This window comes from Stenella coeruleoalba (assembly GCF_951394435.1).
Source record: "Stenella coeruleoalba genome assembly, chromosome: 10".
Taxonomy (NCBI): domain Eukaryota; kingdom Metazoa; phylum Chordata; class Mammalia; order Artiodactyla; family Delphinidae; genus Stenella; species Stenella coeruleoalba.
In genome coordinates this window covers 58671918-58694562 of record NC_137156.1, presented here as the reverse complement: position 1 = coordinate 58694562, position 22645 = coordinate 58671918, and the positions used below count along the sequence as shown (strand labels likewise).

Here is a 22645-nt window from a genome sequence, read left to right as displayed (position 1 = left end):
CGAAAAAGAAGAACAATCTAAACCCAAAGCTAGCAGAAGGAAGAAAATAAAAAAGATTGGAGCAGATATAAACAAAATAGAGAATATAAAGATAATAGAGAAAATTAAAGAAAACTAAAGTTGGTTCTTTGAAAAGATCAACAAAATTGACAAATCTGGGGGCTTCCTTGGTGGCACAGTGGTTAAGAATCCACCTGCCAATGCAGAGGACACGGGTTCAATCCCTGGCCCGGGGAGGTCCCACATGCTGTGGAGTAGCTGGGTCCGTGTGCCACAACTACTGAGCCTGCGCTCTGGAGCCTGCGAGCCACAGCTGCTGAGCCCGCGCACCACAACTGCTAAAGCCCATGTGCCTGGAGCCCGAGCTCTGCAGCAGGAGAGGCCGTGACAATGATAGGCCCACACACCACAGCGGGGAGTAGCCCACGCTCACCGCAACTAGAGAAAGCCCACGCACAGCAACAAAGACCCAACACAGCCAAAAAACAAATTGACAAATCTTTAACTAGATGAACTGAGAAAAAAAGACAGAAGACATAAATTACTATGATCAGAAATGAAAATGGGGACATTACTACTGATTCTAAAGAAATAAAAAGGATTGTAAGCGTGTACTATGAACACCTGTATACCAACAAACTGGATAGCTAATAGCCTAGATGAAATGGACAAATTCCTAGAAACACAAAACCTACCAAGACTGAAACAGGAAGGGAGAGAAAATGTGAATAGAACAGACCTATAAGTATTAAGGAGACTGAATCAGTAACTAAAAATCTCCTGACAAAGAGAAACCCTGAACCTGATACCCTCGCTGGTGAATTTTACCAATATTTAAAGGAAAACTAATACCAATTCTTCTCAAACTTTCCCCAAAAATTTAAGAGGAAGGAACACTATTAACTCACTCTATGAGGCCAGCATTACCCTGATACAAAATCAGACAAAAACACTACAAGAAGGGAAAACTACAGACCAATATCCCTCATGAACACTGATGGAAAAATACTCAACGCTAGCAAGCTCAATTCAGCAGCATGTTAAAAGAATTATACACCATGACAAGTGCAATTTACTTCTAGAATGCAAGGATGGTTCAACATACTAAAAACAATCTGTGTAATATACTACATTAACAGAATGAAGGGGGGGAAACCCACATGATCATTTCAATTGAGGCAGAAAAAGCATCTAAGAAAATCCAACACTCTTTCACGATAAAAAAAAAAAAACACTCAAAAAAAAAACACTCAATAAATGAGTGTTTATTATGTTGAGTCTACCTCAACATAATAAAATCCATCTATGAAAAGCCCACAGCAAACATCATATTGAATGGTGGAAGAATGAAAGCTTTTTTTCTAAGATCAGAAATAAGACAGAGACGCCCACTGTCATCTCTTCTATTTAACATACTATTGGAAGTTCTAGCCTGAGCAATTAGGCAAGAAAAAGAAACAAAAAGCATCCAAACTGGAAAGGAAGAAGTAAAATTATCCCTGTTCACAGAAGATATCATCTTATATGTAGAAAACGCTAAAATTTCCACAGAAATACTGTCAAAGCTAATAAATGAAGTCAGCAAAGTAGCAGGATACAAAGTCAACACAGAAAAAATCAGTTGCATCTCTATACACTAACAATGAACTATCTGGAAAGGTAATTATGAAAAAAATTCCATTTCTAATAGCATCATAAAGAATAAAATACTTAGGAATTAACTATGGAGGTAAAAGACTTGTACAATAAAAACTATAAAACAATGCTAAAAGAAACTAAAGAAAACATAAAGTAATTGAAACACATCCCACATACTCGGGACTTAATCTTGTTAAGATGTCAATACTATCCAAAGCAATCTACAGATTCAATGCAATCCCTATTAAAATCCCAATGATGTCTTTTGCAAAAATAGAAAAACCCATCCTAAAATTCATAAGGAATTTCATGGAACCTCAAATAGCCAAAACAATCTCGAAAAAGAAACACAAAACTTCCTGATATCAAAACTTAGGCGAGAAGGGACAGTGATTGTTTAATGGGTACAGAGTTTCAGTTTTACAAGATGGAAAGAGCTATGGAGATGGATGGTGATGATGGTTGTAAAACTTTATGAATGTATTTAATACCACTGAACTGTACACTTAAAAATCATATATAGGGACTTCCCTGGTGGCGCAGTGGTTAAGAATCTGCCTGCCAATGCAGGGGACACGGGTTTGAGCCCTGGTCCGGGAAGATCCCACATGCCACGGAGCAGCTAAGCCTGTGCACCACAACTACTGAGCCTGCACTCTAGAGCCCATGAGCCACAACTACTGAGCCCGTGTGGCACAACTACTGAAGCCCACGTGCCTAGAGCCCATGCTCTGCAACAAGAGAAGCCACTGCAATGAAGAGCAGCCCCCGCTCACCACAACTAGAGAAAGCCCGCGTGCAGCAACGAAGACCCAACGCAGCCAAAAATAAATAAATAAATTTATTTAAAAAAATCATATATAACATGTTATATGTATTTCATCACAATAGAAAAAAAGAGAGACTTAAGAGATATAATAACCAAACCAAATGGGTGATGTATGATTGGATCTTGGTTTCAACAAACCAGATCTAAAATATATTTGGTGACAAGTGAGAAATTTTGAATATGGGCTGACTCTTGGACATCCGTCCTCCTGGATGACACTGACTATTGGAAGGAAACCAGACTAGGGGACACAGAAACCTCTATGTTTAAAGAATATTTTAGGCAGCAAAAATGCTCTGGGCCTTGCCATTATCCGGGTTTGAGGCAAATCTGGAATTACACATTGTAGTAAATACTTTGTCTGCAAATTCAAATGGAATTACACAAAATCAGAAAGTTACAAACTGCTAATTTGCATTCAGCTATTATGTCACACTGCGAATCTTCTTAAGCCTTTCTATGTTTGTACGTGTTCATACCCAGTGGGATGAGAGGAGATGGGAAGAGAGCTTCAGGAAAAGACCGTGTCTCTGTTTTTTATTCCTCCACAGATTTTCATTATACTACAAGGTTTGGGTATAAGGTAAGCTTTGCTAATTTTAACTGAGTAATATGCAAATATGTTCACGCTGAATTTTACGCTTACTGAATGCTGTGAGACCTTGTAAATAAGAAGCAGAGAACCATAAAGAACAAATAAATTGATCTAAAGATGCAATACAATTAAGGTCTAAAGGCAAAAGATACGACTATGAAAAATAAGTTACTGTAAAGTTGCGTAAGCTCTTCAGTAAGAGGGGAAAAAAGCCTCTGTAATTTGTTATTTATGTCTACTAAGCAAAAATAATTGCATTAGAATGTATATTCATGAAGCCGGTTGACACGATGACTTACATAATGATTTTCCTGGGTACAACTTTGCCTGGGGGTAACCAGGGATCATTTTTTCATCTCTGGCTCTAAGACTTTCAAGTTCATGTTTGATAATGAATTGACGTTCTGCCATGGTGAGGAAATCATCATTATCATCTAAAATAAAACAAAGATTTACAGTTATTTTCTCAGTAATAGCCAAAATAAAATTAATAATATTCAAATAACCTGGGATTATGAAATAATGATATAGATAATGAATAATAAACATGAGTAAGCAAAGTATAAAACTGACAAATTAAATAGAACATAAAGCCCCTTAGATATTTTATAAGAATAAAAATATTCTGTAATGCCTTCATATAATATATAATTCTTTAATTATTATACTAATCATTCTATAATATGGTACAAACATCCAAATGGCAGACACTTGCTTGATCTCATTTAATACCAATGAGCTGAAGGCAATACATTCTTTAATTCTAACAGTATTTTTAACTAGGGATGCAACTGAAGTTTGCCTACATGGCAAATTCTCCTCCTTCAAACTCTCAAGCCCAGGCCATTCCCTTCTGCAGTTTAACACCCCTCCCATAAATGAGGGAGAAGAGAGTCTGATAAGAAAATAGTGTTGTTTCTTGACAGGTGAATCCTCTCAAATGAGGCGAATTTCACCTTGATCAGTTATTTACTAATATATAAAAATCCAGAGTGAGTGAGTCTGCAGAAGTCGAAATCACATCTTCTAACTCTGAAAGCCCTGAAAGGGACCAGTTTGGTTCTGAAAGCAAACTCCCACTCTGATAACATAGCCATCCTGGCTTTCTCAGTTCTTTCCAGAAACCATTCTATTCTGGAACCTCCTTTGAAGCCAGAACAGAATCAGAATAGGGGATTATAGGACACTGGAATACTACTCTGTTTCTTATTTGTATCAATCCAGTGAACACTCACCATTCTATGAAGTAGAATAATGTAAGTTACATGTGTCATCCTAGTTTATGTTCAACTATTCTAGGGGTTACAAAGTAAATCTGAAACCCCAAATCTTACCCCATCTGCTTTGATAAATAAAATTCTACTGGAACACAGCCTTACCCATTCACTTCTTATGGTTGAAGGCTGCTTTTGCTCTGCAATGGCAGTGTTGAATAACTGCGACAGATCATATCGTACACACAGCCTAAAATATTTACTATCAGGCCCTTTACTGAAAAAGTTTGCTGACCCCTGACCTACTCATCAAAAACTTCTTTTTGATAAATTGATTCTGGTAGAAGCAATCTTGGAACTCACCATCAAAACCTTTGAAGTTGTGTCGGGTTCCATACATGAAGGCTCTCATGGTGTTATCACTGCACTCTTTCACCAATCCCACTGCTTCTGCCCCCAGTAACAATCTAATCCTGGAGGCACCGACAAGATATAAGTTCTGATTTTCTAGTGTTTCTTTCTCATATTTATTTAACAACGGTCTAAACAACAGCTGAGCACCTTCAGAAACAAAAGATAAGCACAATCTTAGACAGAGATAAACATAAAAGTTTCAAAAATGAAAGCCTTCTAAATAAATATTATGTTCCTAGTTTGGTAGAAGGCAAATAAATTATGTTAACAATTTAAATCCATCTTCCAAATAAATAAGAAATGTAAGTAAGCTGGGGATGGTAGTTCTTTATAGCTTTTGGAAATAAACGCCAAAATTGGAAAATGGAATAAGTGGCTTGCCAGTTACTCAAATTAGAATATGAGACAAGAATCGAATATTTATTAGCTCTCAGTAAAAATATGGAGCAAAAGGATACAGTTTAGTATAAAAATAAAATACCAAAATTTAAGAAAATTAATTTGAAATAAAATATCCCAATAAAAATGCTGCAAACGTAACACAATTACATCGGACTACAACAGATTTTGTGAACGTTAAATACTAAATAATAAAGAGCAAAATAATTTCTCAATGATTTTTCCCATAAGTACATGCAATTACGTTTAAAGGTATTTTTCTTAAACAGATTCACAAAATGTTAAGAGTAGATATTGTGATTTGATACTGTATATGGAATTATTTCACTTAAAATATTATGGAGAAAAAGGAATTTTTTTCCTTATTTTTAATTTCTACCTACATCAAACTTTGTAAGGTACACTTATTTCTTTACTATTTGTCCTCTCTAGAGGATTGACAGGAATTATAAACTACTACTCAGATGGTAACAGGATAATAGCAGAATTTATATTTCACTTACCCAAAGGATTAACAGATTAACGTACTATGGCACTATTATTTAGGTAATTTACAACAGAGGTACTAAAGACTTTAATAAAAAAATCAATAAAAGATATAAATAAAATACAATAAAAGATATATATATATAAGATATATTCAATTTAAAGAAAACACAAATGTCTCTTAAATATAAAATCCTTAATGTCATTCATATTAAGATAAATGCAATGTGTGTGTTTAAGGAGAGAGAAAAACACTTGTATGATTCTTCTCTTCCATGGATAGGACATTAGCCCAGTGTTCTTGAGAAGCAGCATTTTGGAAATGCACACGGTTAAGAATTTTAACTCCATGTTCTCTGAAAGTTAGTCCTGCTAATTTGGCTGCTATTAAGGGCTAGTGCTTTGGACTTTGGTTGTATTTTATATACGAATTGCAAACCTATCTGTAAGTTGTCACATTGATTTGTATGTATGTTTTCTATTTTCCCTTCTAAAGTTCCACTCTTTTTAAATGCTACCTCAATAGTGTTGCCCAAAGCATATTCGATGACCCATACTAGATGCTGCATGGGAAAAGGGGATCTGTGATTAAATACCATCAAAAAAGTGGGTTGAACAAAGTTGAACAGATTTCTTTACTGTGAAATTACTCAAAACATATTTTATGTTTATTTGCATTTTAAGTCTCCAAGAGTAGGGCATTATGTGCAGTCTTTTTGACCTAAGAAATCTGTCCTTTGTTCCCGTAACAGAATTTCTTTAAGTGTCACTGTCCATGAGTCACCTCTTCAGAAAATGTTGCTAGAAAACAAAAGTCAGCTGAATAAATCCATTTGGGTGCTCTGTTTATTTAAAAAACAAAAAAAACCCCAACACCAATATGCTACTTTGCACTTTTCACACTGCAAAAATCAAAAGTAGGGTTAAAAACTAGGTTGGTGGGTATGGTAGCCATGGAAGTGCCCTGCTCCACCCAGATCTCCAATCAAAAGAATCTGCTGTGAGAAGCAGAGTTGACTGCAGCCTCCTGCTGCCCCTTTGGCCACAGCACCCTCACACCTAGACCATGCTCCCTTAGCTGCTCCCAGCCACAGGCTGAACACGCAGGGGACAGTGGAATGAGGCCATTTCTGTTCAACATGCATTTCCTTTAAAGGGCAACGTTGGGCCTGGCTCATACGTTCTCAGAACCGTGCTGTAGTCGGAGGCTCTTCCTATCCAAGCCTCCTTCTTCCCTCTCTCCTTTCTGAAGTGTTAGACCTACACCAAAGTCTGAAGGCTCTCAATGTCTAAGCCTGCTCCTTCTCCCTTTATCTTTCTACAGATGTTCCCCTCAACAAACCTCCTATGCATTAAATCCCATTTGGTGGGCTTCCCTCGTGGTGCAGTGGATAAGAATCCGCCTGCCAATGCAGGGAACACAGGTTCAATCCCTGGTCTGGGAAGATCCCACATGCCGTGGAGCAACTAAGCCCGTGCACCACAACTACTGAGCCTGTGCTCTAGAGCCCGCGAGCCACAACTACTGAAGCCCGTGCGCCTGGAGGCCGTGCTCCACAACAAGAGAAGCCACAGCAATGAGAAGCCCGCACACTGCAACCAAGAGTAGCCCCCGCTCGCCGCAACTAGAGAAAGCCCGCTCACAGCAACAAAGACCCAACACAGCCAAAAATAAATAAATAAAATTTTAAAAAAATTTTAATAAAATAAAATAATCCCGTTTGGCATCTCTTGCTTGGACGACGCAAACTGACACGGAGTGAGAGGGGAAAGGCACTCTGAGACATCACTAGGGGAGTATAAAAGGATATAACGTTCACAGAGAAACATTTGTCAACATCTTGTTCTGAAAAATAGTCCCCATCACCCCCACCGGCACCCCACCCACCAAGGCAATGACTTTCAACTTGTTCAGGTGATTCCTTTGTGATTTCTTTTCACGTCACCAAACAACATGCTTATAGAGCTATTTATTTTTGTTTAAACCTTGGCAAATGAGGATTTAGCTCTCTTTCCAACCCACCTTCACCATTTCCACCCACCCTTTCCATCACCCCATTCTCACAATATCGTCATATCATCCTTCTCATCCCATCAACAGTATTTTCATTATTATGACTACGTACGTTACAGTTGCACCTTACAACATGCTATGATTTTCCTTCCCTACAACTTACCGTTTTCCCCAAAATTGGTATCTTATCATATGCTTGGTTTATTATGCACTTACTGCTAATTCAATCCCCCAAGCTCTGCCAATTATTTAAGTCTTCCCTCAATACACTGCCAAGAGAGATAGGCTGTTAACATTATCTTCTTAGAGAAATCTCTCTTCACTCCGCCCTCACACCTTGTTGACAGCTGGGTGGGTTCAGAATTCTGGACTGAAATCATTTTCCTTCAGAAATGAAGATATTATACCACTGCCTTCTAGCTTCCAGTGTTTCTAACCTACTTTATTTTTTCTGGAAGTATGTAGTATCTTCCTTGTCCTCAGGGTTCTGAAACCTTCCAGTGATATGCCATTTTCAGCCACAGTGCTGGGCATTGCATGGGCCCTTTCAGTCTGAAAAAGCACACATCAGCCCTGAGTTTCTCTTTGATGATTTATTCCTCTCCTTTTTCTCTCTTCCCTTTTTAGAACTTTTATTCAGAGGTATACCTCCTGGACTAGTCCTCTAATTTCCCTATTTTTTTCCTCTTACATTTTCCAATTCTTTACCTTTTTGCTCTACTTTCTGGGAGGTTCTGTCAAAATTGTCTTCTAACCCTTTTACTGAGTTTTTAAATTTTGCTCTCATACTTTCATTTTATGAGCTGCTTTTTTTCCTAAATGATTATTTTATAATATCCTACTCTTGATGTGTAAGGTGGTTTGTCTTCTCATAACGCTGAGAATTGAGTTTTTAATTCTCTTTTCGTTTTCTCCTACATGGTTTTCTTTTATCTTTTTTAGCTTTCTCTTTCACGTTAGGGATTTTCCTCAGATGTTTGGTGATCTTTTGTTATAAGCTCATGTTTAAGAAAGCAGTTCTAAGAAGTGGAACAGAAGTTCTGAAGGTTTAGATGGAACTCATCAAAGATGGCCTCTGGGGCTTCCCTGGTGGCGCAGTGGTTGGGAATCCGCCTGCCAATGCAGGGCACACGGGTTCATAGCCCTGGTCCGGGAGGATCCCACATGCCGCGGAGCAACTAAGCCCGTGCGCCTGTGCTCTAGAGCCCGTGGGCACATCTACTGAAGCCCGCGTGCACCTCAACGAGGGGTGGCCCCCGCTCTCTGCAACTAGAGAAAGCCCGCACGCCCAGCAATGAAGACCCAACGCAGCCAAAAATAAAAAAATAAAATAAATAAATTTATTTTTAAAAATGGCCCTTAATGCAAGGTAGTCTGGCCGGGTTACTTTCCATGGGCAACTCTTGATTTCTGCACCTTTGTCTTGAGTTGCTCAGATTCCTCAAGGAAACATTATTCAAATCTCCTTCCGAGATGATTACATTGTGGAAACTTAATTAGGTATGAGACTGGTGGGATGGAGGACAGGGGTAACAAGATTCAATTAATTATCTCGTTTTCAGTACAGAATCTGTTACCAACTGTACATAAAGGCCCCATGCCAAAATCCATGCATCTGACCCTCTCCAGAGAATAACAGAGACTTCTGCTGGGGTGCTAGAATACAGAAGGGACCTAAGGATCAGATTATTTCTTAAACAGATCTCAAACAATTCTTTTTTTTTTTTTCTTGGTACCATTTTTATTTCTACCTCTATAGGCCCCTAATGTCTCTAATTCCTGAGTCTTTAGGAATATTTTGCAGTGTAAACCAAACTGCATCTCAGTTTTCTCCCCTGCCAGCTCGAGCTCTGGATTTCTCAACTCTGAGAAGTTACTCGCTACTCATCACCTGTTTACTAGCTTCTAGAATGGTGCTGCTGTTATATCTTCTCCTTTCTTGTCAATGTGGACTTAGGTCTTTTTTAAAAGATCCTTTTATTGTCATTTTAATAGGAGTTTGTAAGAGAATAAAAGTAAATATGAGTGTTAAATCCAATACCTTTACCTGAAAGATCCAGAGTACTTTTTTGGAATGTTCCTTTATGACTGCCCCAGCATTGTAGGAGGATGCCATCCCGTCCCCATCCTCATGTGTCCTTGCTAAAGCCACACAAAGAGCAGAGAAGACGACTAGGAATACACTGGGCTCTCTCACTCTAAGACACTACAAATGTTCTTACACCACAGGGATTTTATTTTTTATTTATTTTTTAAATTTATTTATTTTTGGCTGCGTTGGGTCTTCGTTGCTGCGTGCGGGCTTTCTCTAGTTGCAGCGAGTCGGGGCTACTCTTCGTTGTGGTGCGTGGGCTTCTCATTGTGATGGCTTCTCTTGTCGCGGAGCATGGGCTCTAGGTGCGCGGGCTCAGTAGTTGTGGCTTGAGGGCTCTAGAGTGCAGGCTTAGTAGTTGTGGCACACAGGCTTAGTTGCTCCAAGGCATGTGGCATCTTCCCAGACCAGGGCTTGAACCCATGTCCCCTGCATTGGCAGGCAGATTCTTAACCACTGCGCCACCAGGGAAGTCCAACCACAGGGATTTTAAAGAAGAGACTCCAGTCCAGTGAAACACCTCAGATTTCAGCAAGCAAGTATTCTTCTTTTTAAAGGTTTTTTTTTTTTGGTTCAATTGTTTGAAAAAAATTAAAAATTCCACTTTGACACAAAGTTTTATTTTTAAGAAGGCATTTCCATTTACAGTCAAAATCGTTTTTTAAGAGTCTTATTTACATTTTGTCCAGTGTTTCGAGACTTAGTGAAGTTTTAGGGGTTGTTTTGTGTAGTTTTACGAAGTGTCTGCTCACGTAAAACTCCCTCCACCCTCTTACCCAGATCTAGCCCCCTTTCTGTGCCCTACAGGAGAGGGCTAACCTTCGGCTTCTTCTATAAAGTCATCCCTTACCACCCCAAAAAGCATCACCAAATGTCACCTCTTCCTTCCCTTTACTTTCCTTTTTTTTAAATTATACACCCTTATTTTCCTCTTAATATCTGTAGAAACTGTAGTAATGTTACATACCTCATTCTTCCTATTGGTAATTATCATCTTCTCTCTTTTTTTAAAAAAAATATTTATTTATTTTGGGCTGTGTTGGGTCTTAGCTGCAGCACATGGGATCTTTTGTTGCAGCGCGCGGGCTTCTCTCTAGTTGTGGCATGCAGGCTTGGTAGTTGCAGCACACAGGCTCTCTAGTTGTGGCACACAGGCTCCAGAGCGCATGGGCTCTCAAGTTGTAGCGCACGGGCTCCAGAGCACGTGGGCTCTGTAGTTGTTGCGCATGGCCTCCAGAGTATGTGGGCTCTCTAGTTGCAGCATGCGGGCTCACTTGTTGTGGCATGTGGGCTCAGTAGTTGCAGCGCACAGGCTTAGCTGCCCTGCAGCACGTGGGATCTTAGTTCCCCGACCAGAGATCGAACCCGCGTCTCCTGCATTGGAAGGTGGATTCTCAAACACTGGACCACCAGGGAAGACCCCCTTTACTTTCACAGCAAGTATACATAATGATTTTTTTTAAGTATCATGCAGTATTTTGTAAGAGCTTTTTCCTTAGCCTTTCTTCCTGTTCCCTCAATTTCCTGGAACTAGCGTTCAGTCTCTTTACCCTGACAGTAACATCCTTGCCGGCAGAAGTGTTTCTCTCTCCCTTAGCACCATAACCAACACAGAAATAATACTCAAAGATATTCATTCATTTGACAAATATTTATTAAGCACCTACTACGCACCAGGCACTGTACATAGGCACAGAGTTTATAGCTGTGAACAAAACCACTCACGTTGCTTACGGTCTAAGAGAGACTTACAATCTAATGTTGATTTAAGACCTCCTTTAAGTCCTAGATAAATAATAAAGAGCAAAGAAATGAACATTAATTTTAAAAATATATCAATTAAAAAACTGTGAAACACATTTGAAAATACAGTTTTACTCACTGGCATGACTAAATCTGAGTGATATTTATTTTACTCACCTCCATCTTTCTTTCTACTGATAATTCTGTTCTTCAGCCATTCTTTGGTTTCTTCCTTGACATCCTGAGCAAGTTCTATGACAACCAGAGGCGTGAAAGAGCTCTCATGAGTATTCAGAGCTGACAAGGTCACTTTCATCTTTGACAAACTTGCTGAAAATAAAAAGCAAAGATGGGCTATAATGGGAAAAATAAATATAGACTGTATTTGTATTTTCTCTTAATTAAACCTAATTCTGGCTTCCTGGACAGAAGAAAATTTCTCACGAGCCAGATGGGTTACATGACAGGCTCACCAAACGGCTCACAGCACCTGTGCGAGCCAGGCCCTATACAAAAACGAGGGAAACACTACTCGTATCCGTAAGCTGCTCAGAATAAGGCAGAGGGTACATTCAGGTAAGTGAAGGATAACAGTGTAAAATGTGTTCACACAAGAGGACTAAGAAAGTATTTACAAAGGATGTGACCTGAACAGGATTTAGAAGAATGAATAGGAGTTTGCCAGATCGACAATGGATGGCATTCTAGGCAGAGGAAATAGTGTTCCCCTACAAAACAATGATGAAAAATAGCCAAGATGGGGCTTCCCAGGTGGCACAGTGGTTGAGAGTCCGCCTGCTGATGTAGGGGACACGGGTTCGTGCCCCGGTCTGGGAAGATCCCACATGCCGCGGAGCGGCTGGGCCCGTGAGCCATGGCCGCTGAGCCTGCTGTCTGGAGCCTGTGCTCCGCAATGGGAGAGGCCGCAACAGTGAGAGGCCCGCATACCAAAAAAAAAAAAAAAAAAAAAAATAGCCGAGAGACTCAGAGAAATACAAGTGAGTAGGTACAGCTGGAGTGTTAACTATGAGTTAGAGGAAGGGAGGATGGGAGCTGGTATCTAATGAAGGCCCCAGATTATTACAAATTAACTGGGCCTTGTCCAGCAAACAATGGGAATCACCAATTCATTATGGGCAGGGAATTGACACAGCCCAATTTCATGTTTTTGTATGGAGTTGATGTCCCCAGCATCAGCTTCCCTTCCCAGTGTCCCTAACTTTCTCAGGGATGTCATCTTTATCTCTGTCACCAAGCTGGGAAGATAATGGAGTCAACCTGGAAACCCACAAATGGCATCGGTCACTGAGGCCTGATGGCCTCCCTCGAAAATGTTTCTCATGTGGACCTCTCTAACTCCATGATTCTCAACAGGGGCAATTTTCAGACTTTAGACTCATTTACTCTAACTTTGTGCTTAATGTAAGTTTTAATGACTCCAAAGTCTAAGTGCAAAGCAATTCTTGGGAACAATCACAAAAGGAATGACCAACAACACAGAACATCTTTCCTTTCTCTGGGGGAAATCACAATCTTTCAGCGAGCTGATCAAACAGATCCAGCTTGTCTGGCCTGGACTGATAAGCCTTGTTTTTCTCTAACAGAGTACAAGTTTTGTTTGGGGCAATACTGGTGTTATAAATCAATGCTGGATTCAAATAATAACTACAAATACATCAGGAATGCTATTTCAAGGTATCAGCCCAATCAAACTCCCCAGGCTAGGACCTACGAGGGAAGCCAGGTCAAAACAGGACCAACTACAATGAGGTATCACCTCACACTGGTCAAAATGGCCATCATCAAAAAATCTACAAACAACAAATGCTGGAGAGGGTGTGGAGAAAAGGGAACCCTCTTGCACTGCTGGTGGGAATGTAAATTGATACAGCCACTATGGAGAACAGTACGGAGGTTCCTTAAAAAACTAAAAATAGAACTACCATATGACCCAGCAATCCCACTACCGTGCATACACCTGAGAAAACCATAAATCAAAAAGAGTCACGTGGCATGGACATATATACACTACCAAACGTAAAATAGACAGCTAGTGGGAAGCAGCCGCATAGCACAGGGAGATCAGCTCGGTGCTTTTTGACCACCTAGCGGGGTGGGATAGGGAGGGTGGGAGGGAGGGAGACGAAAGAGGGAAGAGATATGGGAACATATGTATATGTATAACTGATTCACTTTGTTATAAAGCAGAAACTAACACACCATTGTAAAGCAATTATACTCCAATAAAGAATTAAAAAAAAAAGAGTCATGTACCACAATGTTCATTGCAGCACTATGTACAATAGTCAGGACAATGGAAGCAACCTAAGTGTCCATCGACAGATGAATGGATAAAGATGTGACACATATATACAATGGAATATTACTCAGCCATAAAAAAAAGAAATTGAGTTATTTGTAGTGAGGTGGATGGACCTAGAGTCTGTCATACAGAGTGAAGTAAGTCAGAAAGAGAAAAACAAATACCGTACGCTAACACATATATATGGAATCTAAAAAAAAAAAAGGTTCTGATGAACCTAGGGGTAGGGCAGGAATAAAGACGCAGACTTAGAGAATGGACTTGAGGACACGGGGAGGGGGGAGGGGAAGCTGGGACGAAGTGAGAGAGCGGCATGGACATATGTACACCACCAAATGTAAAATAGATAGCTAGTGGGAAGCAGCTGCATGGCACAGGGAGATCAGCTCGGTGCTTTGTGACTGCCTAGAGGGGTGGGATGGGGAGGGTGCGAGAGAGGTGCAAGAGGGAGGGGATGTGGGGACATATGTATGTATATGGCTGATTCACTTTGTTATGCAGCAGAAACTAACAACATTGTAAAGCAATTATACTCCAATAAAGATGTTAAAAAAAAAATAGGACTGAGTTCTCACCTCCAAATAGCTAATGATATAATCAGGAATTATAAAGAAGGAAAGAATGGTAACAGATAGCCATTAAAGCTATGGGAACTCAGAACACTTCATGTGCAAAAGTTATCAATGAAGCTTGAGAGTAAAGGCCCGACCAGAGCAGAGTGGTAACATGTTTGTAAGCTACCACCATTTGAGAAAGTATGCTGCCGTTTACATCTAACCTGACAGCCAGTAAGGAGTCACTGGGGGTTTCTGAGCAGAGGATTGGCTATGTGTCTGAGTGACAGAAATCTCAACAGGTAAGTTTAGGGGGTGTTCTTCATGGTATTCTTTCAACTCCCCTGAACTTCTGAAATTTTTCATAACAAAAAGTTGGGGGGAGGCTTCCCTGGTGGTGCAGTGGTTAAGGATCCGCCTGCCAATGCAGGGGACACGGGTTCGAGCCCTGGTCTGGGACGATCTCACATGCCGTGAAGAAACTGAGCCCGTGTGCCACAACTACTGAGCGTGCACACTACAACTACTGAAGCCCGCATACCTAAAGCCCGTGCTCCGCGACAAGAGAAGCCACCGCAATGAGAAGCCTGCACAACGCAACGAAGAGTAGCCCCCGCTAGCCGCAACTAGAGAAAGCCTGCGTGCAGCAGCAAAGACCCAAAGCAGCCAAAAATAAATTAATTTAATAAATTAATTAAAAAAAAAAAGTTGGGGAAAAATGTTAATCTACCAGTAGACTACAGAGGCTTACCATCATCATCTTTTACATGGAAATATCAAATACAACAAACATTAATCATGTGCTTATTATGAGCCAGGCCATGACGGAGTCTGAAGATACAAAAGTAAATAAGGTCTACATCTTACTTTTGAGAAGCAGGTGTGCATGAAATCATTCTAACACAGGGGTAAGTATAACAGTACAACTGCAGTAACCCGAGGGCTTGGGGCAGCCTGAGAAGGGAGGCTGAGAATGGGACAGGCTGCAATTTAGAAAAGATACCCAGATGATTCCAAGGTTTCTAACCTGGGACATGGGAAGAATGGCTGTGAGTTAGCAAATAGCAAAGATGGAAGGAATGGTGAGGTTAAGGGGACAATACAGGGCTCAGCAGGGCATATGTGCACAGGCATCAAAGGTCAAAGTTTTTTAGCCTTTATGCATTGCCTAATGTGAGTGAGAATTATTCACAATTACCAGGTCATGAAACAATCTTTCTGAGAAAGTAAGGCAGGTTTCAGTTCTCAACATGTATACGAGCATTATGTAGAAGCTCAGAGTAAATACTTGCTCATTGATTTATTCTTATTTGAGATACTGTATGCCTTTCATTACTCAAAGCACGACCTTACCAAGACTTCCAATATATTACAGACAAAAATGTCACAATCTCTGATATACGAAGAGTTCTTATAAATCAATAACAAAAAATACAAAAAACTAAAATCACAAGTCACAAAGGAGAAATATACACTTGAAAAGATGTTTAAAGTTACTAAGAAAGAAACGCAAAGTAACAATGAGTTATTTTTCCCTTTTCAGATTTGTTGAAAGATGGACAGAACCCAGGTCTGGCATGGGAGTAGAAAACTGGGCATTTTCACACATTGCTGCCAGATGTTGTGATTTGATACCACCTTCCCAGAAAGCAGAGTAGCAATCTGAAAAACAACATTAAATACTCATACCATTCAACAGAACAATGCTAGTTCTAGGAATTTATACCAAACATATAATAAAATCAAAAATGTACATAAATGTTCATTACAGCTTTCTTTTTTTCTGTCTTTCCTCTCTTTCCTATAAAGTCAAACAACAGGATACTGGCTAAATAAAGTATAACTCTACAACAGAACCATTAATACTAGGATACAGATCCAACTAAATTAACATGGAGAATGTTTCATAACACATTATAAGGTAAAAATGCAAAGTATGACCCCATTTCTGAATATATATCATCCACAGTAATATCAAAATGACAACACTAGCTAACATTTGCTGAGGATTTACTGCATCAAAGCACGGCTACACATTTTTATGTGAATTACCTCAGTCATTTCTCACAGCAACCCCATGAAGAAGGAACTTTAACGTTTCCATCTTACAGATGAGAAAACTGAGGTGAAAGAAGTAAAAAGTAGCCGGTCCACATCATGCAGTCTCGAGCAGGGAAGCTGGGCTTCAAAACCAGGCAGCCTGATGCCAGAGCTCACATCCTTAACCACATTTGTGTATACATATGTATTCATCACATGTGGTATGAGTGTATTACACACACTTGTGTTAGTCACGGTGTAGGTACGTGTGTCTAATAAAAATTCCATCAGTGATTAGTCAGATATATTTCTCCATCCCCATTTCTAGGTAGTAGGATTTACGATGAGTTTTATTTTCTTCTTTACATTTTTCTTTTTGATTTGAATTTTAGTGAGCAGGTATTTCTTATGATTAGAAAAAAATGGCTTCTATGTTCGTAAAATAGAAGGCTCACATTTTCAACATAAGTGTAAAATATACACTGTAGTAGAGACCAAATGATACTTTTAAAATTACCTAATACAAGATAATATTTTGCTTTACTCCTCAGATTAAAAACATACTAACTTTGTATACAAGAAGTCGCCTAGCTTCAAAGATTGTTTAGTTTGGGGTAAAAGTTAACGGCATATAGAATGAAAGGACTCGGGACCTAGGCACGTCCTATCCATGAGACTGGCAAAAGCAGCGCAGAAGTTGGACTGGAGAGAATTTTAGGGCAGAAGGAGCCTTAGGGGTCCATTAGTCCCAAGACCACACTATTTCATGTTAATAAAACCCAAAGTCACACAACCAGTGTGACAGAGATAAGACTGCAGTCCAATGCTCTTTGAATGACACCATACCGTATGCAAAAGACCTTTTTTCCCCGTTTTTTTGAACCTAGCCAATTTAAAGTCTCACCATCAAAAGTAACGCTGGCCTCGCCACAGCTGTGGAGCTGTGTGCTTTCACTTGTTAGAGTCTCACAGACTAACCCCAGTGCCAGCACTGAGCAGTTCAGTGGAGCCCGGTAAGCCTCAACCCCTTCAAGGCTCCAGTATATAAGATGCTCTTGGAAGTTTCCACACTGCTTGTTTTCAGCTGCTTCACACTTGTGCCATCCACTGGGCCACAGGGTACTTACAGGCTGGGTGACCTAAGTGGCAGGAACCTCTCTTACACTGCCCGTGTTCCCGTCCCTGAAACCCTGTGCCCTCCTCCTTCTTGTGTCCTCTGCTCAGGGAATTTCCATCACTATACAGTAACACCTCTGGGGACGCCCTCTCCTTGGGGGATTCCTGCCCCCTCTGTGTTCTGCACGCAACATCACTCTTGCAGTTCACCGACCAGCGCGATCCAGGCCTGCTCCAATCCCACCTCTTCACGTTGGCTAGCCCAACGGCGTGAATACCAAGTGTAAGGTGGGGAAAATAAGAAGTCTCGTGGCAGCGTGGGATAACCTGAGTTCTGCAATCCACTTTCACTGGAGGGTCTTAACAGAGGCTGGCTGCACCATTACCATGCACACTAGACTAGTACATGGGACCAAAATACCACCTGGGGGGGCATGAGGACTTGAAGCGTGGACACAGCAGAGGGCCTCACGGTTCCTGTTGGGGCTGATCTGAAAACAAGCAATGATTCAACACACAGACTTCCTGGGCACTGGAGGGTAGAATGATTTCTGCTTCCACAGCCAATTTCCCCCTTTTATCCAGACTGTCAGCCAGGCCAGCAGCCAGCAATAACTGTAAAGCACAGAGCAGCTACGTTCCATATGCTCCGGGCACAGGACCAGTAGATAGCCATCTCAAACTCTGCTCTTCTTAATCACGCATTGAACTGCACCCAGGGCTAAAGGAGACCTACAAAGGAACTGGATCCCTGTGGCTCTTACATTAGCTATTGGAATCACCTGCCTATAGTAAGGGTTAAATCCTGACCTTGGTGGTTGAAATGCACATATGAAAAGAAACTCACTGGGAGTTCAAGCATGGAGGGGGGTGGTTCACATATTTTATCACGGTTCCAAAAAAGAATAAGGGACCCTTTATTCTCTTCCTGAGTTTGGGTAAAGAAAAAACATCAATGGAATTATCATAAATTCAAAGGCTAATAAGTAAGTGCATAAGGCTGTGTTTAGGAATCACCTTATTTCAGACTCAAGGAGAAACACAATCCAAAATGACAAAATTACTCTCAGTCGTAAGGCAGAATAGGAACACATCAGTGAGAGCAAAATGAAGGGCCACACTGATCAAGGAGGAAGATGAGCGGGATTTCCTAGGAGAAAACTTGCAATTTTAATGGCAAGTGCTAGAAGGGACAGGACCCCTCCGGAGGCCCCCTCTAAGGTGTAAGACAACTTAGAGGCAGTTAATTATGAGAGCAATTGTGGGACAGTCCTCCTTGAGACCTAGGGCAGCTGTCTCTCAGTCACCTAAGATGAGGGCAGATTTGAGAATGAAATATCAGCACTGCACACATGCACCCTCACTAAAGAGTTTCTCAGTGACACCCACAATGTAGGGGAGTTGGTGAGGCCCATTCCCTGAGGAACGTACCTAGGAACCTCTCGTGGCCTCAGGCCTCCACAGGAAGGTGTAGGAGAGATGAGACACGACACAATGAGGACAGCCTCGCCACAACAGCCCAGGTCCAGGCCTGATTAGATGCTGCACTCATACTCTCTTTCTACACTTGGTACCCCAGACACTGCCAAGATTTTGCTTATTTGAGCTGGACTAATGTCTGAAAACCTAGAGCAACAATGAATCTCCTCCCCAAGCACAGGACCCGGCACACAGCTGAAATGCTAATATGTGATAAAAGAATGAATTCACGTGATGAGCATACCACCATTTAAAAAGATGTTTAGGGAGAATTTTTAATGATCCAGGAAAATGCTAAAAATACAAAGGGAAAAAAAGCAAAATACAAAGTAATACAACAATATGACCCCAACTATGTAATAGGTACATTTAGATACACAAAAAAATACAAAAAGAATTAAGAAGAATTGCACAAAAATGTTAGGGTTGGTGAAATTACATGGAGTTTTCATTTTCATTCTTATACTTTTCTCTATCTTCCAAGTTCTCTTACAGTGAAAAAAAGTTTCACTGAGTTTGTTTTTTGTTTTTTTAAGCACACACAGTCTCCAATTTACCAGGACTTTTCTATCCCTTTCCATTAGTTTAAATCTTTTCAATTTCATTCTTCATCTGCAATTCTACAATTCTTTCAGCAATAACTGGTCAGAACAGATACGATCTACTTTCCACAGCTAATTTTAAATTGTTTATCATACTCACAGAATGGGCTCTTAGAAAACATCTAGTTCTCTAGCTCGGTGTGACTTTAAAATTCAAAGTAGCCAGATAAGAAAGATTTAAATTTTTTTAAAAAAACCCCACAGGATTAGATATTTTTAAAATTAAAACTCCGCAGGATTTAAGGGAACGTGATACGACTGCTTTTGAGTCTGAATAAAAACCTCAACTCTGAACTTTGTGCGGGACCTCCATACACCGTCTGGGCTGCCGGAATAGGGTTTCACAGAAGACAGCGCCGCACCAACGCTGGCGCCGCCAAGGCTCCAGGGAAATTAGAAGCATTCCATAGGAGAAGCACCCCTTCCAGCCACGTTTCTCAGGTGTCCCAGGCATTGCCCCTGACTTTCATCTAATACTTGAGCTGTACTGTGTGTCCCAGTCGAAAGCCTGGAAACCCGATCACCCCGATGTGAGAGCACAACCCCGCAAGCTCACTAGCGTCACGCCCGTGCCGAGATACCCGAAGCTCCAGGCTCTCCGGACACTCGGGGAAGCGTGAATCATGGGCCCCCGTGAGCTGGTCCTTCCCTCAAATGCCCTTCACTAGGCTTCGTCGACTCCTCCACCCCCACTCATCTCATTCCCCGTTGCTCTGGAGCCCCCCAAGCCCTCGCATCCTGACTCCACCAGCCACCAGATTTCAGCTTCACCACTTTCTTCTATCAACCCTCCACCCTCAGACCAACCTCGGCCCTCTGCAGCTTCCACCTGCGACTGCCACTCCCACCCGAACGTCACCCAACCTCGGCGTCCCTCCCCGTCCTACTTTCCCATTCCCGGGATTGCCAACCCCGGGAGCTACCCCGGAAAGGAAGGGCGGCGGCCGGGAGGAGTCACTGGAAGCGTCGCGCCGCTGCCCGACAGCCCGGACTCAACCACCTGCACCGACCCAGGCTCTGCGCTGCCGAAAGCGAGGGGGTCCGAGGTCCCCTCCCCCACTCACCGGCCGCCACAGCACTCCACGTCTTCGGGGGCGGGCCCGAGAGCCTGCTAGTCCCCCAGGCCGGGAAACCGACTCTCGCCGCGGGAGGCGAGCCGCGGCCTGCCGGGCGGGTACCACCTAGCGCCGGGCGTGCAGGGCGGGGCCGAGACGCGCTCGCACGCAGGCGGGGGCGGGGCTGAGGTGGGGGAGGCGGGGCTTAGGGCTGAGTCACTCCCGGCAGAGACCAGGCTGCTCCAGAGAAACACTAGACTGGCCTAGTCTGGCTGTCGCCGGGAGTGAGAGCTGAGACTGCTAAGGAAGAGGCGTGCCTTATGGGCTGTCACTCCGCGTGGGGGCGGCACCACGGTGGAGAGGCGGGGCCTCGCGGGGCTGGGCTGTCACTCCGAGAGTATGGAGGGGCGACCTGCAAAGAAATATGTCCATTCACATTTTCCTCTTTTCCGTCTCTTAAGGTCCAGAGTCCAACTTCCTTGTCACTTTCAAATATAAGAACAAGCCTCATTTTAGTTGTAATTCACTTTCAGGCAGTGAAAAACCCAGTTCCAATATATTATCCCCCCGCCCACCTCGGGATCTGTGCCCTGGGAATGTGTTCCCAGTGCCTTGCAAGCTCTTCGTTAATTAAGGAGATGATTTATTTCCTTCCCTCCCTCACGGGAAGCGGGAACCGAATCTCACCTTCTCACTGAGGCCCTTTCTGACCATCCTATTTAATACCTGCTCTCCTCCCTACCCCACTATCTTACCTTAGCATATTTCTTTTTTCCACAGCACTCATCACCTTCTAACGTTTTATATTATTATATTTATTGTCAGTCTTTCCCTAGAATGTAAGCTTCACAAGGGCAGGGATTTTTGTCTGTTTTATCCACTGATACATCCCCAGTGCCTAGAACAGCGTTAGAGTCACAGTAGGCATGCAGTAACTCAAAGGAATGAAAGAAAACAATGTATGAACCCTTTCTCCTTCCGTACACGCTGTTCAGTCTAGACAGATGCCTCGAGGTCCTACAACGCCAGAAAAGCCGTGTCTGCTTTTCCATCCTCTGCCCCTTCTCTGTGTCTTCCAGACTCAAGACAGGAGACAGGGAGACCAGGGGCAAGGCACAGAAGCCTAATTACTTGCGAGGGGCCCTTTGTTGATCTTTCTAGATGCCTGTCATAGCAGCTCACGACGTTATTAGCCAGTTCCCCTGTGGCCATCATGGGTGTGGCCAGAAGTTCTTTCTCTTTTGAAGATCTGGACAAATTGTTTATGCGCTTCAACAGGTTTAGACATTGATTACTCAGTACATTTTTGTTTTTTAATTGCACTCTTCCTAACTTCTCATTCCTTGAATTTATGGCCATCCCTCCATATAATGTCATCTTCTGATATTTATATGACTGGAAGAATTGGAAAAAAGATTGAATGGAAATGTTAAAAATGCGTTTCACACAGATGGTCTCCTTTCCTCTCCACAATTAGCACATTAAAACTTTGTGTTAAGTATGACAAATTAGCTGTTGGACAACACAAAAGGCAGACTTCAGTTAATGACATGGATTCCTGTATCAGTTAGCTATTGCTGTGTAACAAACCACTACACAGAATTAAGGATTCCCTTTTGCATCACTCTCCTTTTGGGCATTTCCTTTATAATCTGTGACACCCAGAACCCCCTTTTTCCAGTTCTGCTGGCCAGAGAGATAGGGTTCTCCTGGAGTCTGCCATACTTTATACCTGTTGTGCTGCTCTGTGCAACTGGGGCTGCCCTCAGGACAATATTGAGGGGAAAGAGAGAAAAAACGACAGGGATTCTCCCCATAGTCTGCACAATGTGTCCTTTTTCCCATTTCCTCTGACCAGAGGGACAGGTTTTCTATCAGAGTCTAGTTATCCACATCACTATACTATAGCAGGGAAGCTCTGTGACTGGGAGTGGCCTCAGGACAGAGTGGGGAGAAGGAAAAGCAATCAGGAGTTTTCACCCCTCTCTCCAGCTTGTGGTAGCCTTTTTTACATATTTTGTCCAGAGGTTTTAATAGTCTCCTGTGGTGGAC

General features: G+C 41.9%; 1 protein-coding gene across 3 annotated transcripts in view; it reads right to left on the bottom strand.

Annotated features, from left to right (window-relative positions):
* ANO10 (anoctamin 10) overlaps positions 1-20716 on the bottom strand; it is a 213205-nt gene extending 192489 nt beyond the window's left edge. For all 3 annotated transcript variants that reach the window (XM_079934520.1, XM_079934521.1, XM_079934522.1), the window contains exons 1-4: positions 20603-20716; positions 11602-11754; positions 4640-4837; positions 3362-3496 (exon numbers count right to left, since the gene is read on the bottom strand). In XM_079934520.1, coding sequence (XP_079790646.1) covers positions 3362-3496; positions 4640-4837; positions 11602-11740 — 472 coding nt within the window. In that variant the 5' untranslated portion in view covers positions 11741-11754; positions 20603-20716. The remainder of the gene's footprint in view (positions 1-3361; positions 3497-4639; positions 4838-11601; positions 11755-20602) is intronic.
* Between the last annotated feature and the right edge of the window lie 1929 nt (positions 20717-22645).